This window comes from Salvia hispanica, chromosome 2 (genome assembly GCF_029641045.1).
Source record: "Salvia hispanica isolate PSC_SH4W2 chromosome 2, Shi_PSC_v1, whole genome shotgun sequence".
NCBI classification, from domain to species: domain Eukaryota; kingdom Viridiplantae; phylum Streptophyta; class Magnoliopsida; order Lamiales; family Lamiaceae; genus Salvia; species Salvia hispanica.
In genome coordinates, this window is record NC_142693.1 from 24,223,172 (window position 1) to 24,245,925 (window position 22,754).

The 22,754-nt window shown below is 39.0% G+C and overlaps 1 protein-coding gene, 1 non-coding gene and 1 pseudogene across 2 annotated transcripts; 1 reads left to right on the forward strand and 2 right to left on the reverse strand.

Annotated features, from left to right (window-relative positions):
- Positions 1–4,367: 4,367 nt before the first annotated feature.
- On the reverse strand, positions 4,368–5,997 carry LOC148931877 (uncharacterized). Its single transcript, XM_089066073.1, has one exon. It carries the CDS (start codon positions 5,760–5,762, stop codon positions 4,368–4,370), a length of 1,395 nt encoding a protein of 464 aa, XP_088922199.1. The 5' UTR covers positions 5,763–5,997.
- Positions 5,998–11,840: 5,843 nt separating this feature from the next.
- Positions 11,841–11,947, forward strand: LOC148931878 (small nucleolar RNA R71). Its single transcript, XR_016136088.1, has one exon. It is a non-coding gene; the product is annotated as a small nucleolar RNA R71 (small nucleolar RNA).
- Positions 11,948–21,590: 9,643 nt separating this feature from the next.
- Positions 21,591–22,219, reverse strand: LOC148931879 (uncharacterized; annotated as a pseudogene).
- Positions 22,220–22,754: the final 535 nt, after the last annotated feature.

The window sequence follows — 22,754 nt, forward strand, 5'->3', positions numbered from 1 at the left end:
CATGTGTTTTCCCTATGTGCAGGTTGAGCGGCGACGGGCGGTCGGTGGTGTTGAGACAGTTGAATCGAATAATATGGATGGTTGGGATTTTGAGTGTAGTCGTGTCCTCATACATGGCTTCGCTTTCTCTTGGAATGCTTCCGTTGAATATTTTGAAACTTATTATCTTTGGTTGGTTTGAACTTATTTCTTCGAATTAGAATATTGGAAATTATTGCGTTTTGTTGGAGCTACAGTAAACCCTTGACTTTTGAGCTTAGTCTATGATATCTATTAAATCTTGATTCTCGTGAGTTAGTCATTGACTTATTGCCTTGATACTTCATTAAATACTTGGTCAAATCTCTTTAAATGAAACCCTAGCCTATGTTCTTGTTGCATTTAAGTTCGTCTAAGTAACAGTCTCCTATTTATTATACCCTAGAAATCCGGGCTGTTACATTGATCTTGCTAAAGATATTGATGACAATGTGGATATGTTTCAGAAATTAGTTCAGGACATTAAGAGGTCAGGTGATAAAACCATAGATGAATACACTAGCATAGCCATGATGAATGCCATACCTGAATCCTATAGTGATGTTAAGGCTGCCATTAAGTATGGTAGAGACTCTGCTCCTCTAGACCTGATTATTAGCTCCCTGAAATCCAAAGAACTTGAGCTTAGGGAGAGAGCTACTGATAAGAATGCTTACAATAAGGTGTTGAATGTTAGAGGAAGATCTAAATCTAGAGGGGGCAATGAGCCCAGTAGTGGTTCTGGTAATTCCTCAAACTCTAGGAAAAAGTTTAGGTCTGGGTCTAGAAGCAAGGATCCTAAGACCTATAGGAAGTGTTTCAACTGTGGTGATGTTGGGCACTATAAGAGAGAGTGCACTAAACCTAAGAAGAATAAGTTTCCTAACAACAATCCCCAGGTTGAAACCCTTGTTAATGTTGCTAGTTATGACAATGTCAATGATTTTGTGTTCATGGTGCATGACCTGCAATTTGTGTATGCTTCTCCTGCATGTCCCTTTACTTCAAATGATTGGCTGTGTGATTCTGGATGTACTTATCATGTGAGTCCTTTTAAGGAAGTGTTTTCTGAGCTGAAACCTGTAACCAAGACTTTTGTGTCAATGGCTGATGACAAGAAGTGTGAAATTCTTGGTATTGGCACTGTGTGTTTGAAGTTTGAAAATGGTTATGTGCTCAGCCTGAAGGATGTGAGATATGTTCCTGATCTGTGCTATAATTTGATGTCTTGTACTACTCTTGAAAATGAGGGTATGGGGGGAAAGTGGGGGGAAGGCTGTATGAAGATTTGCAGAGGTTCTATGTGTCTTTTCAAAGCTAAGAAAAAATGTGGCTTGTATGTCTGTAATGCTGTGCCTCTTGCATGTGAAAAAGCTTATGCCAATGTAGTTAAAACTGACAGAACCATGTTGTGGCATAATAGGCTTGGTCATATGAGTGCTAAAGGTTTGAGTATTCTGAAAAAGCATGCCATTCTTTCTGATAATGATGTTCAAAGTGAGTTGCTTTTCTGTGATTGACTCATGCTAAATTTGCAATAAATATGTCACCCACAAGTATATGGGGTATGTAGCACGTGGCAAGTTGAAATTATCAATCCTCGAAGACTAAATGCCGGCTTGAGTACTACGATGCAACTTTGAACACTATCTAGACTAATAGAAGGGGTTTTTGGGTTTTTTCTTAACTAAGATCAAAGAACAAGTAAGTAAGTAAGAGCAAAAGGAAATTAAGACAAGAAAAAGGATAGTTTTCACTCAACTTGGAAAGATAGGGATATTGATCCGTTGGTATGGATCACGGGTGTTCACCTAGGGATCATGCTCATCTAAATAGTCCTATGTGTGGCTAGGAAGGTCGGGTTAATTGGTTAGACCCCCTCTCGGGTGCACCTAACGCGTTGATCGACCTCTAATGTCGGAGTCTCCTCCCTACACTTCGAAACCAACTCCTACAACCTACGGACCCAAGCCCTCTCTCTAGCTATGTCTCTCTCGAGCACATACAACGCACGGAGTTGTTGGTCATTTAACTATCTAATTAAGCATCTTTCAACGACAATAATTAGAATAAGACATATCAAACTGGTAGCTAATCAATTGGATAATGAAAAAGCACAACAACCAACAAAACCACCACAAAAGGCATAGATAAGCATAAATCAAGATTTAGCCCATGAATTCCATACAAACTTCACCAATATCCCTAATAAGAACTTAGCTACTCATAATGGAAGCTAAGACAAAAGAAAATACAAAAACTTCAAAGGAAAACATAGTAAGAAAAGGTAATAGAACTCCCTAATGTAGACTTGATGTTGGGGAGGATCTTTCTTCTTCAATCTCTTGAAGATGGAAGCCTCCTTGCCTTCAATGACTTGTATCTCTCGATTTTTTCTCTTAATTTGTCGTGGGGAAGGTTAGGGTTCTAAATTGAGTTAGAACCCCTTTTATACTCGGAGTGAAAATCAGGACAAATTAGCAAACACCCGGTCGGGTGATTTGTAGGTGATAAAACACCCGACCGGGTTTTCTTCCCGAAGCCCGCTATTTTGCAAAACACCCGACCGGGTTTTCCGAGAAATGGAAAACACCCGGTCGGCTTTTCCTCCTGGAGTGGCTACTTCAAAACACCCGACCGGGTTTTCCGAGAAATGGAAAACACCCGGTCGGGTTTTCCTCCTGGAGAACTCCTCGAATTTCAGCTTCGGCTTGTTTCAACCTGTTTTCATCACAAAACTACGACAAACCCATCAACTCACCTAATTAATGTATATGCGGTGAAAAAACTTGTATTTAACATCTTAAACCATCAAAAGCACTCTTTAATCACCCATAAAACAAGCCTAAAATATGAGTTTGTCAACTCCCCCAAACTTAAACACTTGTTTGTCCCTAAACAAGAAGAAGAAAATAAGAAGACAAACTCATGTAAGGATGTTGGAGTGTCATCATTGCCTCAGTAGAAATAAAGTATTCAACAAGTATCAATGGCCTCGTAGACGAGTATAACATTATAAGGTATTGCTTCAAGCTACTATCATGTACTCAACCTTGCCAATTTGCCCTCACTAGGAGAAAATGCAATGTGCATTTTAGAAATTTCACTCACTCTCAAAGTGTATGGCTCATGACATAACTCTCAAATCATCAAATCATGCATAGTTTACCATATGCTTGCTCGAAATCTACACTCTCCTCTACTACGGTGTGATTAAAGATCTAAGGTCCGAAAGGTCTTTTCTATAGGTTGTAATGTAGGCTCTTTGGATAGGTGAGGTAATTTTTGGCTAAAGTGACTTTAATCCCCAAGATATGACATATTCAACTTCACCAACTTTCTTCCCCAATCTTAGCTAGTACTAGGCTTTGCCTAGACTCTTCTCATCTACCAACATTCCACTTTTGTTCAATGCTTCTTTTTCAACTTTCAAGGCATCCTTTTTCACCCAATGTCAATTATTCACCATTTTTCTCTTTCATTTTTCTTTTCTTTTCTTTTCTTTCCCTTCTTTTTCTCTGTCCTTTTTTTTTTTTTAACTCAACAAACTTGTTTTTCATTTGCCAACACCACTTCCAAACATTCATTTCTCTTTGATTTTTCTAAAGTATCACATGAAAATTCCAACCCCTCGGTTTGTCAAAGAAAAGGTTTATAGGCTCAAAGTGGGCTAACAAGGATTATTAACATAACGGGTAAAACTAGGATTTGGCTAATAAAAATGGCCTAACATCCTCCCTTATCTCTATAGCCACTATGTAGACTCAAGGAGATCGCGAGCAAGTTCTAGAAACATATGACATGCTTGAGATAAAACACACATTTAGTGATAGTATATGCTTAATTCTCACAAGGTCATTTTGGCAAAAGACAAGGTACCATGCGATTCACTTTAGGCAATTTGAAATGAAAATTACATGTTACTTAGCCATATCAACAAGATTTTCAAAAAATTTTGCACAAAATCATCATTGGCAACTCCTCCAACAAATCCTCACACTCGTTCAAACATCACTTTCTCTCACCCTACTATCATTCTACCCAAGGGAAATTATTAAACACACTAAGAAAACAAGAAAAACATTCCTAAAAAGAAACAAAAACACAAAAACAACTGGAATAAAGAAACAAGGAAACACTCCCCATAATCCACAATCAAGAATATCATAAGTTAAGATTACATGCCCACATATCATCATCAAATAGCATCAAAAGAATAGGGGTACAGACGGGGTATCATCAAATAGAGAGAGATAGAGATAGAAGAGGGAATCCACTAGACACCCCCCCAAACTTATTCCAAGCAAAGCTAGGATAAGTTTGAAAGAGAGTGGATCTCCCATGGACCTTCACTGTGGAGGTGGAGGTGGATACTGCCAAGGGCCGCGAAATTCATCGAACCGAGCATTGAGGTTGGCCCATTGTGCAGTGTTGAACTCGGTAAATTGACTCCAGTTCTCCTCATACCGGTTCCATCGCGCATCATTCTGAGCTTCGAATTGGTTCCACCTCGCCTCATACTCAGTCAGCCGTGCATCATTCCGGGCCCACTGTTCTTCCTGCCGAAGCTCCATACGTGCCATCCTCTCGTTGATCGAGTTGTAGTCCTCTTCTTCTCTCTCTTGGCGGCTTCTTGTCCTCTGAGCGCTTGTCCCGTCTCCATCATCACCATATGGCGGCATCTCTGCATCGGGTTCCTCATGAACCTCCTCTTCATCTTCGTTCGCATGCCCTATCATCAAATGCTCAGGGACCTCGGGAGCCTCAGGAAATTCCGCGTGATCAAGCTCTTCATACTCATCCGGATCAACCTCTTCAAATCTTTTATTTGGATATCGGGATGCGATAGCTTGGTGGATTGGGGAATTCATCTTCCAGTTCCTCTTCTCTACGGCGCCATTGATGTACGTGTTGATGGGGTCCGGGAGAGGAAAGTGATCCTTCAACCTCTGCAAGAAAAAGGCCTGGCCTCCATCTACTCCAAGATCATGTGATCTCTGGAGTATTTCAATATCCATAACCGTAGATCCTATATCATGCTCAAATCCCCTCATATCCACCTCCAAGTGGCGCGCAATTGCGCCTACCACAGCACCGCAACATATAGTCCTTGTACTCCTCCTCGATGCTCGCTCTAAGTTCTTCACAATATAGTGAGCCATATTCATTGGCCTTTTGTGTACAAGGCACCATAACAAAAACAGCTCATCTTTTTGTACACTCCCTGTTTCGGTACGTGCAAAAGGGTGATTATTGCAGGCCTTCTGAATCATCCGGAGAACTGGATTACGGATCATGGAGCTCTTGGCCCGGGCAGCCTTGAACCCCTCTGTCTCAAGAGTGATGTCGTTCCAGAATCTACTGTTCTTGAACTCCATCGGCATGTCATACTCATCCGTAGTGATCCCATAAATCTCCTTAAGCTCTTGCATTGATAGCTCGTATTCATTGTTCCTTAGTCGGAACCTTATGGCCACAATATTCCTTCCTCGCATCTGTACCACCAATGTGGTTAAAAACTCGAGAGTGAGACGATGGTAGGAAACAATCTCCCTTGTGAAGATTCCGTTGAGTTCCCCCACGTTACATAGTTCATCAAAGCATTGAAGGAGGCCCAAATTGTGCAAAAGTTCCCGGCAAGGTTGTCTCGCAACCCTGTAATCCTGTCGGGCCAAAACCTTCCATTTAGTCCGCTCTTCTGCAGTTCTTAGGGCGACCGAACATGCTGACGCTGAAAGGACCATTGTACCTACAAATGCCAAGTATTAAATTGCAATGTAATCAAAACCTAGAAGAATCTATCAACCCATCAAAGTAAAAGTACTCCCCCAAACTTAGCTCAAAGGCTAACATACACAAGTTAACACCATGGAGTACTTTTCTCTACTCTCTATCATCAAACTAAACATTTAAAAACACAAGAGTAGGCATCACCTCCAAATAATTGCTTATATATCAACAATCAAAGTATATAACAAAAGAAACTAAGCATAAAATTACACTTTAAGCTCAAGAGATGCACAAATTCATTCTATTCTTGTTCTAACATGCAAAGCTCAAAGAATTCACTTCATCATATCACAAAAATCATCACCAATCCTCATGCTTGTAGCCAAATTCTCCCCCAAGACCAATCAATCACAATTGTTAACAATTCAAACCAAAATTACTCACAACTACACCATCCTTTGATAGTATTATCATTCGACAACCCAACTCTTCATCAACATTAGACAAATGAACAACAATGTTCAACAAGGTAACATATCAACACATTCAACTTCACATTATGCAAACAAGTTCTAAATTCTCACCCATTCTAGCAATTCTACAACAAATCCGCTCTTAATCCTCAAAAACCCACAATTATGCACCAAATTCATCAAATTCTTCCATAAATCACTCAATAAACAACAATGATACATGGGTAGAGAAGAATAGAGGGAAAAATTCATACCTTTAGGGCTTAATTCAAGTAGAACTCGAAAATTAGCTTCTTGCCTTGTTCTCACAAAATTCCACCACTTAAATGGTTTAAAATGTGTAAAAGATGAAGTAGAAGAGATATTAGAGTGTAGAAGTGAGATTAGAAGGGAGACATTGAGAGGAATTCACCGAAATTCGAAATTTGGGGAGCTAGGGTTCGCGTCGGGTGATTCTGCCGGGTTTTCTCTTTCTCCAGCTATATATACGCGAGCAAAACACCCAACCGGGTGATTCGGAAATTAGAAACACCCGGTCGGGTTTTCTTCCTGGAACACGACCTTCTGCAAAACACCCGACCGGGTTTTCCGAGAAATGGAAAACACCCGGTCGGGTTTTCTCTCTGGACTCCCGCTTGCTTATCCTAAACACCCGACCGGGTTTTCCAGAAAATGGAAAACACCCGGTCGAGTTTTCTCTCTGGCTTGAACCCTGTTTTTTCGTTCCTTCCAATTTTCACTCTTTCGTTTCCATTTTCCTGTTCCAACACTCTAAAACAAAAACAAACCCAAGAAAAATGAGAGAAAAACACATTGACACAAAATAAAATTGTACCTACTAGGGGTTGCCTCCCCCATAGCGCAATTGTTTAACGTCGTTTGCCCGACGGTCTTCAAGCTTTCATCATTCGGTTAAGGTCACCACGAAGACCTCATCTTGTTGCTCCCTTGTGTAGAACCTTTTAATGTTGTGGCCATTCGCCATGAAAGTACTTCCATCGGCCCCAATAAGCTCCATTGTTCCATTGGTCATCACATTTTTTATAGTGAATGGCCCCGACCATTTAGACTTGAGCTTGCCCGGGAAGAACCTCAATCTATGATTGTAGAGTAGTACCGTATCCCCCGGGGAGAACTCTCTCTTTTCAATCATCTTGTCGTGATAGGTCTTCAACCTTGCCTTGTAAATAGAGGAATTGACATAAGCCTCATTCCTAAATTCTTCTAGCAAATTGAGGTGAAGCATTCTTTCCTTTCCGGCCTTCAAGAAATCCAAGTTCAATTTCTTCACACCCCAATATGAGCGATGCTCCATCTCTACCGGAAGGTGGCACGACTTTCCAAATACCAATTGATATGGCGACATCCCAATGGGTGTCTTATAAGCCGTCCTATATGCCCACAATGCATCATCAAGTTTAAGTGACCAATCCCTTCGATTTGTGTTCACCGTCTTCTCTAGGACTTGCTTCACCTCCCGGTTGGCTAACTCGGTTTGACCATTAGCTTGAGGGTGGTAGGGTGTTGTTACTCTATGCTTCACTCCATATCTATTAAGCACACTTGCCAACCATCGATTATTGAAATGGGAACCTCCATCACTAATTAGGGCTCGTGGGGTGCCAAATCTTGTGAAGATATTCTTTTGGACAAACTTAATCACAACCTTAGAATCATTGGTGTGGGTAGGAATAGCCTCTACCCATCTAGACACATAGTCCACCGCCAAGAGAATATATTGATAGCCACATGATGATGGAAAGGGGCCCATGAAATCGATCCCCCAAACATCAAACAACTCAACTTCCACAATAGGGGTCATAGGCATTTCTTTCTTCTTTGACACCCCCTCGGTCCTTTGGCACTCATTGCATTGCATCACGAACTTTTGGCAATCTCCATAGATACTTGGCCAATAAAGGCCGCTTTGAAGCACCTTCATCGCGGTTCGGTTTGCTCCAAAATGTCCCCCACTTGGTGCGGAGTGACAATGCATAATAATGGATTCCTATTCCTCTTGAGGAGCACATCTTCTAATTACCATGTCGGCACATCTTCTAAAGAGGCAAGGCTCATCCCAAAAATAGAACTTCACATCATGGAAGAACTTCTTCTTTGCATAATCCGTGAGCCCATCCGGAACTACCTTAGCAACAAGATAATTCACTATGTTAGCATACCATGTCACCTTGCCTTGAGCCACATAGAACAAGTGTTCATCCGGGAATTCTTCATTTATGACCAATTTCAACTTCTCTTCTTCACTAGCATGTTCCAATCTTGATAGATGATCCGCCACTACGTTCTCACACCCACCCTTTTCTATCTCGGATCTCAAAATCAAATTCTTGAAGAAGCAAGATCCATCTTATAAGTCTTGGTTTCGCATCTTGTTTTGCAAAAAGATGACGAATGGCGGCATGGTCGGTGAAGACAATAGTCTTGGCCCCAATGAGATAAGGGCGGAACTTGTCAAATGAGTAGACCACCGCAAGCATTTCCTTCTCGGTAGTGGTGTAGTTAACTTGAGCCGAGTCCAATGTTCTACTAGCATAGTATATCACCCGGAATAACTTGTCTCTATTTTGCCCCAAAGCCGAGCCTACCGCTACATCACTTGCATCACACATGATCTCAAAGGGTTGTGACCAATCGGGAAAGATCAATATTGGAGCGCTCACCAATGCCGCTTTGAGCTTCTCAAACGCCTGCACACATTCAAGAGTGAAATCAAATTTTACATCTTTAGCTAGTAAATGACAAAGAGGTCTAGCAATATGTGAAAAATCTTTGATGAACCGCCTATAGAACCCCGCATGGCCTAGGAAGCTCCTCACGGCCTTCTCACTAGAAGGAGGTGGCAATTGCTCAATGACCGCTATCTTGGCTCTATCCACTTCAAGTCCCTCGGATGAAATTTTGTGCCCTAACACGATCCCATCTCTAACCATAAAATGGCACTTCTCCCAATTGAGAACTAGATTGGTCTCCTCACATCTCTGCAAAACCTTGGTTAGATTATCCAAGCACATATCATATGTCATGCCAAAAACAGAGAAGTCATCCATAAAAACCTCCATAATGTCCTCAACCATATCATGAAAAATAGACATCATGCATCTTTGAAAAGTAGCCGGGGCATTACAAAGCCCAAAAGACATTCTTCTATATGCATTCACACCGTAGGGACACACAAAAGCGGACTTATGTTGATCCTCAGGGGCTATCAAAATTTGGTTATAACCCGAGTATCCATCAAGAAAACAATAATACTCATGTCCGGCTAGCCTATCCAACATTTGATCAATAAAAGGGGGGGGAAAATGGTCTTTCCTAGTAGTCGAATTTAAAGTACGATAGTCAATGCAAACTCTCCATCCGGACACCACTCTAGTTGCTATCAACTCATCATTTTTCCCTTTTACCACGGTAGTACCCCCCTTTTTGGCTACCACTTGAGTAGGACTCACCCACTCACTATCGGATATAGCATAAATGATCCCGGCATCTAACTATTTCAACACTTCTTTTCTAACAACATCTTGCATAATAGGATTTAATCGCCTTTGGTTTTGTACCTTAGGCTTGTACCCCTCTTCTAAGTGAATCCTATGCATGCAAATGGGTGGGCTTATTCCCTTAATGTCCGATATGGACCACCCAATAGCACTCTTGTGCTTTCTAAGAACTCTCAACAACTTATCTAACTCGGAACTAGAGAGGGAAGATGATACAATTACCGGAAAGGTATCATTCTCTCCAAGGAAGGCATATTGCAAGTGTGATGGTAGTGGCTTCAACTCAATCTTCTTGCTTTCTACTTCTTCCTTGCTATCTTCACTTTCATCCCTAAGAGGTAGAAATTGTGGACGACGTGATCTAGGAATCTCTTTAGCCGAGTCCAAAGCACCTACAAATTTCAACAACTCAAGGTTAACATCTAAAATATCAAGAGAGTGAGAAGAATAAATAGAGTGAGAAATGCATCTCTCCAATTGATCATCCAAGTAAGAGGCCGGTGCCACTCTTCCAACACACTCATCCATCACGGTCACAACATTGCAATGTTGAAGACTTCCTCCCGGTTCCACATCATGCCTCTTCAAGGCCTCATAGATCGAAAATGTCACACTCTCATCATTAAGGCGGAGTGTAAGTTCTCCCTTTGAAACATCTATCATGGCCTTCCCGGTAGCAAGGAATGGTCTCCCCAATATAAGAGGTATAACTCTATCCTCTTCCATATCCAACACCACAAAGTCAACGGGGAATATGAAGTCATTCACCCTCACCAAAATATCTTCAACTATGCCCGAGGGGTATGATATAGACCTATCGGCCATTTGTAAAGTAATGCTAGTGGACTTCAACTTGCCAATATTCAACTTGTTGAAGAAGGACAATGGCATAAGATTGATGCTAGCACCTAGATCGCACAAGGCATTCTCCACAAAGCAATTTCCAATAGTGCACTCAATAGTAAAGCTCCCCGGATCCGACTTCTTGGCCGGTAACTTCTTTTGAATAATTGCACTACAACTCTGCGTTAAGTTGACCGTCTCATATTGCCCCCATTTCCTCTTTTGTGAGACAACATCCTTGAGGAACTTTGCATAGCTCGGCATTTGTTGAAGTGCTTCAACAAGAGGGATGTTGATTTGAACTTTCCTAAAGATATCCAAAAATCTTGAAAATTTTTCATCCTTCTTCTTCTTTTGTATCATTTGAGGAAAGGGAAGCTTAACTTCCATGGGTTTGGGAGGAACAATTATCTCGGGTTGAACCTTAGGCGAGATCTCCGGTGGTGTTTCCATCTCTATTTCCTCTTCTTCTTCGGGTTGAACAATAGCTTCCTTTTCGGGCATAGAGGGACCCTCATAGCTTGTTCCACTCCTCAAATTAATTGCCTTGCACTCTTTTGGGTTAGGAATAGTGTTGCTTGGAAATTGCCCCGGTTGATGAATTTGACCCACAGTTTGAGCAATTTGACTCATTTGGTGCTCCAAGGCCCCCATTCTTGTAGCAACTTCTACCACCGCCGTCTCAACTTTATCAATCCTCTTGGTAGAGTGTTCCATAATCCCATCGGTCTTCTCCATCAAAGCTTTTAGAAGCTCATTGGTAACATCACTTGAAGACTTTGAAGTGCTAGGTGAATTGTTAACCCCACTTGGTTGAATAGCATTATTCGGATTCCCATACGAAAGATTTGGATGTGTATTGAAGGATGGACGATAATTACCACCCCCATTGTTGGGGCAATAATTGTAGAAGTTCCTTTGATTTCCTCCTTGATGCACATAATTAACATCCTCTACGGTAGGTTGAGGCTCTACATTGGGTGCCATCCCCAAACTTATGTTATCCACCTTTTGATTGAGAATCATCATTTGTTGGTTGAGGAGATTGAATGCATCCGAATCAACAACCGAAGCTACCGGCATAGAGCCATCTCGACCCGAGCTCCAACTCTTGCTAGTGTATGCAAGCCTTTGAAGCATCTTCTTGCACTCATCAACCCCTTTGTCCAAGAATGATCCCCCCGAACCAAAGTCTAGTTGACTTTTGATAAATTCCGAGCATCCATTACAGAAAAGGCTCACTTGATGGCCCGGAGACAACCCATGGTTAGGACACTTCTTCAACAAAGCATTGAATCTCTCCCATGCTTCGAACATAGACTCTTGGCTCTTCATTTTAAAGTGGGAGATCTCCGCTTGTAGGTTGAGAGTAGAGCTAAGAGGGAAGAACCTCTCCAAGAACTTTTTGGCTAAGTCGTCCCAACTTATAACCGAGCCCGGCTCAAGGTTATCAAACCAATCTCTAGCATATCCCGTCAATGAGAAAGGGAATAGCCTAAGCTTGATTGTATCTTCGGGAACCCCATTAAGCTTGGTAGTGTTGGCAATCTCCAAGAATTTGGCTAAGTGCATATTAAAATCCTCCGTGGGCCTTCCCGAGAAAACACGTTGCTCCACAAATTGGATCAATGCCATCTTCAACTCAAAATTGTTGGCATTCACTCTTGGATCAATGGGTGGCATTGGGATATTAACGTTCCCAAATGCATTTCTAACCGGTGCATCTCTTCTCCTTTCCTCCTCTCTTTCCCTTCTCATTTCCTCCATTTGTTGTTGTAGTTGGAGGATGATTTGGTCTTGATTAAGGGGAGGTGGAGGTGGAGGTGGTACTTCCTCGTTGTTCCCATTTGGATTTTCCATTGGCTCAACTAGATGTTGAGCTCGTGCCCTCCTCCTTCGTCCTCCTCTTCTTCTATTGGCGGCTTCTATCTCTAAATTAATCGGCTCAAGGGGTAAATGCCTTGAGCGCGTGAGCATAAAAACCTACACAACACAAGAGAGGAAACAAAGGAAAATTAGAGCTAAACTAGAGAACTAAACTAAATAAAGCAAGTAAATGTCTAAACTAGTATTCTCTATTTTATCACAATATCAAACACAAAAGCAAATTAGTCCCCGGCAACGGCGCCAAAAACTTGACTCATGCTAAATTTGCAATAAATATGTCACCCACAAGTGTATGGGGTATGTAGCACGTGGCAAGTTGAAATTATCGATCCTCGAAGACTGAATGCCGGCTTGAGTACTACGATGCAACTTTGAACACTATCTAGACTAATAGAAGGGGTTTTTGGGTTTTTTCTTAACTAAGATCAAAGAACAAGTAAGTAAGTAAGAGCAAAAGGAAATTAAGACAAGAAAAAGGATAGTTTTCACTCAAGTTGGAAAGATAGGGATATTGATCCGTTGGTATGGATCACGGGTGTTCACCTAGGGATCATGCTCATCTAAATAGTCCTATGTGTGGCTAGGAAGGTCGGGTTAATTGGTTAGACCCCCTCTCGGGTGCACCTAACGCGTTGATCGGCCTCTAATGTCGTAGTCTCCTCCCTACACTTCGAAACCAACTCCTACAACCTACGGACCCAAGCCCTCTCTCTAGCTATGTCTCTCTCGAGCACATACAACGCACGGAGTTGTTGGTCATTTAACTATCTAATTAAGCATCTTTCAACGACAATAATTAGAATAAGACATATCAAACTGGTAGCTAATCAATTGGATAATGAAAAAGCACAACAACCAACAAAACCACCACAAAAGGCATAGATAAGCATAAATCAAGATTTAGCCCATGAATTCCATACAAACTTCACCAATATCCCTAATAAGAACTTAGCTACTCATAATGGAAGCTAAGACAAAAGAAAATACAAAAACTTCAAAGGAAAACATAGTAAGAAAAGGTAATAGAACTCCCTAATGTAGACTTGATGTTGGGGAGGATCTTTCTTCTTCAATCTCTTGAAGATGGAAGCCTCCTTGCCTTCAATGACTTGTATCTCTCGATTTTTTCTCTTAATTTGTCGTGGGGAAGGTTAGGGTTCTAAATTGAGTTAGAACCCCTTTTATACTCGGAGTGAAAATCAGGACAAATTAGCAAACACCCGGTCGGGTGATTTGTAGGTGATAAAACACTCGACCGGGTTTTCTTCCCGAAGCCCGCTATTTTGCAAAACACCCGACCGGGTTTTCCGAGAAATGGAAAACACCCGGTCGGCTTTTCCTCCTGGAGAACTCCTCGAATTTCAGCTTCGGCTTGTTTCAACCTGTTTTCATCACAAAACTACGACAAACCCATCAACTCACCTAATTAGTGTATATGCGGTGAAAAAACTTGTATTTAACATCTTAAACCATCAAAAACACTCTTTAATCACCCATAAAACAAGCCTAAAATATGAGTTTGTCAGTGATTCTTGTGTGCTGGGTAAACAGCATAGAGTCTCTTTTCCTAGTACACCTGCTCCTGCTAATGTGAGTAAATGTATTTTGGAATATTTGCATATGGATGTCTGGGGTCCTGCTTCTGTGTCTTCTCACTCTAGATGTGTTTACTTCTTGTCTGTGATTGATGATTTATCAAGAAAAGTTTGGTGTTTTTTGATGAGACATAATAGTCTGATATTTTTGAAAAACTTAAAACTTGGAAAAACCTTGATTGAGACTCAAACTGGTAAGAAGATTAAAGCTATTAGAACTGATAATGGCCTGGAGTTTTGTAATAATCAGATGGATGATTTATGTGATAGCTTTGGAATCAAAAGACATAGAACTATGCCTTATACCCCACAGCAAAATGGGGTTGCTGAGAGAATGAACAGAACCTTACTTGAAAAAGTAAGATGCATGTTTTCCAAGTCTGGATTGTCTAAAAAGTTTTGGGGTGAGGCTTTATTAACTGCTACTTATTTGGTAAATAGGTCTCCTTCTGTGCCTCTGGTTGGTCAGTGTCCTGAATATGTGTTCTATGGCAAGCCTCTTGATTTTTCTCATCTAAGGGTTTTTGGCTGTACTGCTTTTGTGCATAATAAGTCTGATAAACTTGAGTCCACCTATTAAAAAAAAAAAAAAAGCAAATGTAATATTAAATCGCGAATAATTGTAAACCCCAAAAATAGGAATTAATCACTTTTTTAATTTAGTGACTATCATAATCGAGTGCTGCTTTTATTTTCTTTAAGCAAAGTAACTTTCTTTTTATGTTATGCATGTCGATGGTAAACATGCATCTCTTTTTTGGTGAATAATTTAAAACATTTTAAACTAACAAACTAGCTACGACAAAAAAAATATCAATAAGATATTCATGCTTTATAAAATAGACACATTATATATTTGCTCGAATCCAAATCTAGTCTTTTTTTTTCAAGAAGATTCTCTCGGTGATTGAAATTCTTTGTTTTGTCTTGTGTTTATCGATGTTACTAATTCCAGTGTCCCATGTTGATTATGTAAAAGAAACGGTGCAGGTTTATGAACTAAATAAGCTTTCCTCTTAATAGTCTAATCTTGTCAAATGAATATTATCATGTTTGGCTAGTTATTGATGCCTCTGTTGAGTGGCCTGACATCTGATAGTGGTAGTCTGACAATGGAGAGGATCCGATCGTGACCAACTTGACCATGACCAATTTCTTAGTATTTTGGGATGAGTTGTTTTATTTAGTCTATAACCATAACAGTTGACCATGTCCAATTTTGTTGGATTTAAACCCCTATTCTCATATTTTTTTGGAATATTAATTGGGACTAGCTCATTTGTTTAATATATAATTAGTTATAATTAGAATTAATTAAACTCCGTTATAACTAAATTAATAAACGAAAACTTTTTATAACAAGGCCAATTATTGAGGGTCGTACGTACACCTTTAATTAATGGAATAAAGACACATTACTTTAGATTACGTCCAGTCGTCCACACAAGTTTCTTTATGTCTTCGTACAAACACTATCAATGAAACCATTATTTATAGTATAAAATACCCCCATGACATACTGTATCTCAAACAATATAGTAGTAAAATATTGACGAAAAAAGCAAAAAAAACACATGTTAATATAAAAATTGATAATTGAATTTTAATTGATCAACTTTGCAAGCAGGGGAAATTATTATTCCTGAAGTCCATAAAATAATGGGTCCTTTTCTTTAGGTCACATCTAGTCAGCTTGTCTATGCTTTTAGAAAAAGGCTATCAATAATTGATTCACTTTTATGTCTTAGAAAATAAAGGACAAAGAAATGCATCTTATCCTACTATAATGATATTCATTGGTAAAGGAAAATGTTAATTTCTTAGGATTCATTAAAATAATAATAATAATAATAATAATAATAATAATAATAATAATTAATAGTAATAACAACAACAACAACAATAATAATAATAATAATAATAATAATAATAATAATAATAATAATAATAATAATTTTTACTTTTATGAGATGTTCATATATCATGAAATGAACATTGAAATACAAAAAGTTGTTGTCCGAACTAAATATTGTTAAGTGTCACTTTAAAATAATATTCAAAAATAAATTTTCTATACAAGAAACAACTGTAATTAATACAGGCAGATCAGGATAATGTTTTTACAGCGAAAATAACAATATTGGAAACTCAATTATGATCCATTAAGCTATATAGACCTAAAAATGAATTCTACCTTAAGCTATAAACTAAAATGTGAATGAGCTGAAAAGGCCCTAAAAAATAAAATTTGGGCTTCGAAGCCCAAAAAAAACAGGAGAGTCAACGAGAGTGTCAAAGTCAATTCGGGCTACCAGTTTTCAAGACTTCTGCATGAGGCATCAATTTAGAGGGTGTTCGGTATGTAAGATTGTATCCTGAATTAAATATCTAGTGTGTTTGGTTCATGAGATTCAATACCACAATTCAATTCTAGATGAATAATTCTGAGATAATAAGTCATAGATAAACACCCATAACTAAAATAATCTCATAACTCAATCCTAAATTGTATCTTAGTATTATTCTATCTAGACAATCGAACACAACCTTAATTAAATAAAATCAGTGATTGTTCTTCACCTTGTCTTCTTTCTTGAAGTAATAGACCTGCTCGTAAACTTTGAGGTCCATTACTTAAAAATTTGTAAATGTTTAATTGTCACTAATAGAAGATAAAATAACATATCAACTAAGAAGTCTTGTAGTGAACACATAAAAAAGCATGCATGGGATATTATCTTTAGTCTTTAGACATCAAGGGAAGTGCATCTGATGATGACGTGGCTATACCATGATCATTGCTTGTCCATGTGTACTCAATGTCTGAAAACTTCATGTCCTTTGCTTCAGACACTATTGCTTCCTTTTCGGCCTCCATATCAATGGCTGGATGTATTTGAGACATCACTAAACTTTCCAATTCGGTAGCCACTTCTTTCATAGTTGGTCGCATTTGCCCCTTAACATTCAAGCATCTTTGTGCAAGCCTCGCAACTGCGATAACCTCGTCTTTTCCACCTTCCTCCAAAACCTGTTCGTCTAAAATGCGTCAAGGTTGTCTGCTCCTATATACTCAAGAAAATGCGAGGCCAAGTTTCTTCCCATCTCTGTTCTCTCTATTGATATTGGTCGTTGCCCTATCAGGAGTTCGAGAAGTTAGATTATAGCAAACTGCAGAGATCAGGTGGGGGTACCGGACCCGGATCTGGGCCGGGTTATCATTTCTTATCTCAATCACTTCTACAGTATAGTCTTGTTTATGATTTTGAGGCAGGGTTTGGGTGGGGTTGTGGAGGTATTTGAAATTGAATGACTTTGTTGAGAGTAGTATGATGATTCATTGTAAAATTTGTAGAATGGTACTAGTTTTAATATAAAATTCGTAAATTAAAAAGTAGAAAATGATTAAAGTTAGTACTGATAAATAAGAGAAAGAGAAAAAATAAGGGAGAAAAAAATGATGGCATCGTGTTTCCAAAAATGGAAGACAACTAGTAATTTTTATGAAAAACTATTAATCGTAAACCTCACAAGATGAAAATGATCAATTGGAGAAGAGAAATCATTTGAAATTGAATGGTTTGGCTAAGACTAGTATGCTGATTCATTGTAAAATTTGTAGAATAGTATGAGTTTTAATATAAAATTTATAAATTAAAAAAGTAGGAAATGATTAAAGTTAGTATTAATAAATAAGAAAAAGAGAAAAAAAAGAGTGAAAGAAATGATGGCAACGTGGTACAAAAAATGAAAGACAAGAGTAATTTTTATGAACAAAACTACTAATCATAAACCTCCCTAGGAATTAATCACTTTTTATTTAGTGGCTATCATAATCGAGAGCTGCTCTACTTTAAGCAATGTAACTTTTTTATTTCATGACAAGGCCAATTATTGAGGGTCGTACATTTTTAATATTGGAATAAGAAACCCATTACTTTAGATTACGTCCACACAAGATGCTTTTTGTCTTTGTACTCACACTATCAATGAAGCCATTACTTATATAAATTACCCCATGACGTACTGCATCTGATCAAACAATATAGTGAAACATTAATGATAGAAGAAAAAAAAAAAAAAAAAAACACGTGAATAAAAAAAGAGAAGCAGAAATATGTGTGTGATGAAGTTCCTCATTAACTATATAGAGTGATAATTGAATTTTCTTACAAAAACATATTGAGACTTTAGGTTACATCTGCTCAGCTTGTCTATTGACTCAACTTATTTTAACACAAGTAGTACGCGTAAGTGTACGAGGACAGTGTAGCAATTAGCAAGCAAGAGTATCGTATCCCATAGAGACAAATTTGTATCAACTTAACTACTACGAACAAATGTTGACTACTATCTAGAGAATCAAGAAAGGTTTGGTTGTTTTCTAAAACTACGAAAAGCATATAGTGAGCAATTAAATAAATAAAAGCAAGTAAACACGGACTAAAAAGATAATATGGAGAAAATTGTAGAACTCAAGGATCTGATGCACAATTCCAAGCTCTTACCCAATCAAATTGCCTTACCTTTTGGTGTCTCTAGAATTACTAAGTCGACCACAATTATAGATTAAACCCCCTCCTGAGGTGAGAAACCTGCAGATTAGGTGCTAGGATTGAAGTCCCCTTCTAATCCTAAAACCCCTAACTCCCAAAAGCTCGATTAGGTCAAAGACCTCGCTCAAAACCTCAACTCTCCTGAGTTTTATTGCATTCAGGTGCGAATTATTCTTATTTCCAGATTAATTATTTCATCTCCCGATTAATCTAATTAATCCTACACAATCAAATGGTGATCAAGCAATTGAAAGGAATAAATCCAAAAATAATCAAATAACTACAAGAGCAAGGTAAAAACAAAATTAACTGGATAAAAACTATGAAATTAGTGCATCTTCACCAAGAATTCTACAAGAAATGTTTAGCTACTCACGTTCTTCATAAAAACCATGTTTGAAACACAAGATTCAATGAAATACACGGAGAAAGGAATAAATATTCTGTGAGAATGAATCTATAGAATTGCAACTTCAATCTTACGATTGGAAGTCTTCAATCTTCAATTCTCTCTCCCAGAGGTGTTCTTCGGACTTGGGAGTGTGTGTAGTGTTTGGGGCGGTAGGTGTAGAATGCTCATAACCCTAGGCGTTTTTCCATTTAATCCCCCATCAATAAATCGCATTTTTGGCAAGAAAATACGCCAAAATAACGTACCCGGCCGGGTAGAATTATAAAGAGTAAAATTCACCCAGCCGGGTGATGATTTTCATCATTTTCAAACCTTTTCAGCGCATAAACACAGTACCAGGCCGGGTGGTTAATTCACCCGGCCGCGTGTAATTTTCTGGACAGCGCAATGTTCGTAAAATGGTCATAACTTCTTCTACGGGACCCCGATTGAGGCGTGTAAGATACCCACGCGAAGATCTTTCAAAGACAAAGAGATTGATATGCATATGAGGCTGATTGGACTTCAAAATCTCCAGTAAAAATTGTTTCAAACCAAGGCTGCTGCACATTTACATAGTTTGTACATTTTTCTACACATTCTTAACAAAATGGTCAACATACCAACATAATAGAGAAGTATATATAAACACGTCCAATAATAGATAAATATGATCAAATTCATACAAAACCACCTTCTAAAACCATGTAAAAGCCAAGTATGTCAACTCCCCCAAAATTAAATAATTGCTAGTCCTCGAGCAATGAAGAAAAAGAACTAAAAGAAGACTTGGATTTAAAGGGGTTTAGACATCATCATTGTTTCAAAGAGTATGGAATAAAAGAGCATATCAAAATACAAATTCTATCAAGTCAAGCCGTCGAATGCACCTTTACTACTAACTCGTATATCACCTTGGATTCATGCTTCTCTCAAGATATGTGTATGTGTATCTCACTCTCAAAAGTGTATGTATAGAAATAATACTCTCAAATCAAAATACAAGTAGTGTTTACCATAGGCTTGCTCAAAATCAAACATCTCCTCTACTAGAATGTGAAAGTGAATTTAAAATCAGAAAGGACTTTATTAAGGTTGTAACGTGGCTCTTTGGAAGGTAGGGAAAATTTAGGCTTAAGTGGCTGAAAAGTATAAGAAGCACAAGTACCCACATACTACAACTCCCAACAAAAGACCATTTCCCAATACAAATCTCAGATAAGTAAGACATTGTCGAACTTCTTCCTCTCATCCAGTCTCCACTTATTTAGAAACCCAACCAATAACTCTTCTAGACTTCATCTAGCTTATACCTCCACAAATTTTTTTTTTTTTTTTTGTTCCTCTAGACTTCGTCTAGCTTATACCTCCATTATTTATTTATTTTTTACAATGCCCCATATGTGCTTCCAAGTTTGTAGGCTTATCACTCTTGACATTGTGACACATTTTAGGCTAGGAAGGCTAACTAGGGATTAAGACAAAAATATATACACTTGTGAAGGGGAGAACAAAGAATGCCTAATGTCATCTCCTAAATTCGCATTCACTATGTTGATTTGATATGATTAAGAGCAAGTTCTAGAAACAATAACATGCATATGATAAAATTACACAAAAACGAAGTTTTGGCTCAAATCTCACTCGGGTAATAGCATGAATCAAGGCAAACAAGCAATTCGTTACTTAAGCACATATTACTCAAACTCTTAAGTCAAAAACCATGATAGCTTAAAAGATGGATGAAGTTTTTATCATAAACAACTAGTCTTTACCCCAAGAAACCAAAATTCAAACAAGTTCAAATTCAATTCCACAACAACCAAACCCAAAACAACTCACAGAGATCTAAAGCAAAATAAGTCTACCCTAGAACATAAATAAAAGCAACAAAAGACAACTAATCAATTTGAAACAAAAATAAAGCAGTAAAGTACCTCATAAGGCTCACTATCCACCATATCACCCCTCCCCAAACTTATTCAAGGCTATGCAAAGAATAAGTTTGAAAAGTTGGTGGAGAAGGGAGACTTATATGATAGGCAAACTAAAGCGAAAATAATCTAAAAGTTACCTACTAGGGGTTACCTCCCCTATAGTGCTTTTGGTTATCGTCGTTGGCTCGACGTCTTCACACAGCTTTCATCATTTCACTCTCGCATCAATGGGATTGTTGGCTTCTTCTTCGTGTTCAAGGAGGTACATTCTTGCCAACCTCTTCTTCCACCAAGTCTTCTTGACCATGTTATCATTTGATTTGAGCTCTACTTTCAGTGTGAACGATATTCCTGCTTCCTTTTCCTTCGCCTTCTTGGGCTCTCTTTGTCTTCCTTTTCAATGAGTTGATCCACCACATGAGCCAAATAGACACTGTGATAAGGAAATGTTCTCGACCTTGGGCTTCGCCACTTGAGCCTTCTGAACCTCTACAACGTGCACAACTTTGCACTCTTTCTTCATAGCAATCTCTTCCACCTCAAAACTCTTCATGGAATTGTAGATGGACAAGATATGGTGTTTGGTTCCCATGCGGATGGTAAGCTCTCCCCTTGACACATCGATCAATGCTTTCCCCGTCGCTAAGAAAGGCCGACCAAGGATAAGCGACACATTTCTATCTTCTTCCATGTCAAGCACAACAAAATCAACGGGAAATATAAAGTCATTTACCCGCACCAACACATCTTCAATGATTCCTTCAGGATATGTGACAAATCTATCGGCCATTTGGAGCGTGATTCTAGTAGGCTTGAGAGTGCCAATTTTCATCTTCCTAAAGAAGGATAGGGGCATCAAGTTGATGCTTGCCCCCAAATCACAAAGTGTCTTCATGTGTTTGTCATCATCAATAACACATGATATGTTGAAACTTCCAGGGTCTTTGAGCTTTGCAGGCAATTTCTTTTGGATTATGGCACTGCAATTTTCGGACATGCTCACAGTTTCATACTCCACCCACTTTTTCTTCTTGTAGATCACGTCTTTTAGGAACTTTGCATACTTAGGCATATGTTGTAGAATCTACTAGTGGGATATTCACATTCACCTTCCTGAAGATGTCTAACAATTTTTCAAAATTTTCATCCACAATCTTCTTCTTGATTCGGCTCGGGAACGGTATCTTAGGAGTATATAGCTCCAATCGAGGTGGCTCAGGTCATTTCTCTTCTTTCTCAAAAGCACTATCCTCTGCAGTCTCTTTATCCATCCCTTCTTCCACTTCATCAGGTTGAATGCTCGTGCAGATGGCTTTACACTCTTTGTGTTTGACGGGATCGATACTTATATTACCAGGAAATTGCCCCGGCTTGGGTAGAGTTCCCATAGCTTGGCAAATCTGACTGAGTTGAGTGTCGATGCTCTTCATGTGTATGTTCAAACCTTCCACATTAGCTTCTACCTTATCCAGCCTCTGATTAGATTGTGTCATGCACTCGCCTGTGTGTGTTATGAAAGTCATCAAGACTTCTTCGAGCTCGGCCTTCTTCAACTCTTTGACTTGGCCATTAGATACTTGGAATCCTAGTGGTGGCTGCAGAGCGTTGTTGGCATTCCCGTAAGACAAGTTGGGATGCACCTTGTTCCCATAGTGGTTGTAATTACCACCCCCTTGGTTGGGGTGGTAGCTGTTGAAGTTTTCATTATTGCCACCTTGGTGAATGTAGTTCACATCTTCAACCCCTTTTCGGCTTTCGAGCCCGGATGGCTCTGTTCCCATAAAACCAAGCTTGCTAGTTAAGAAG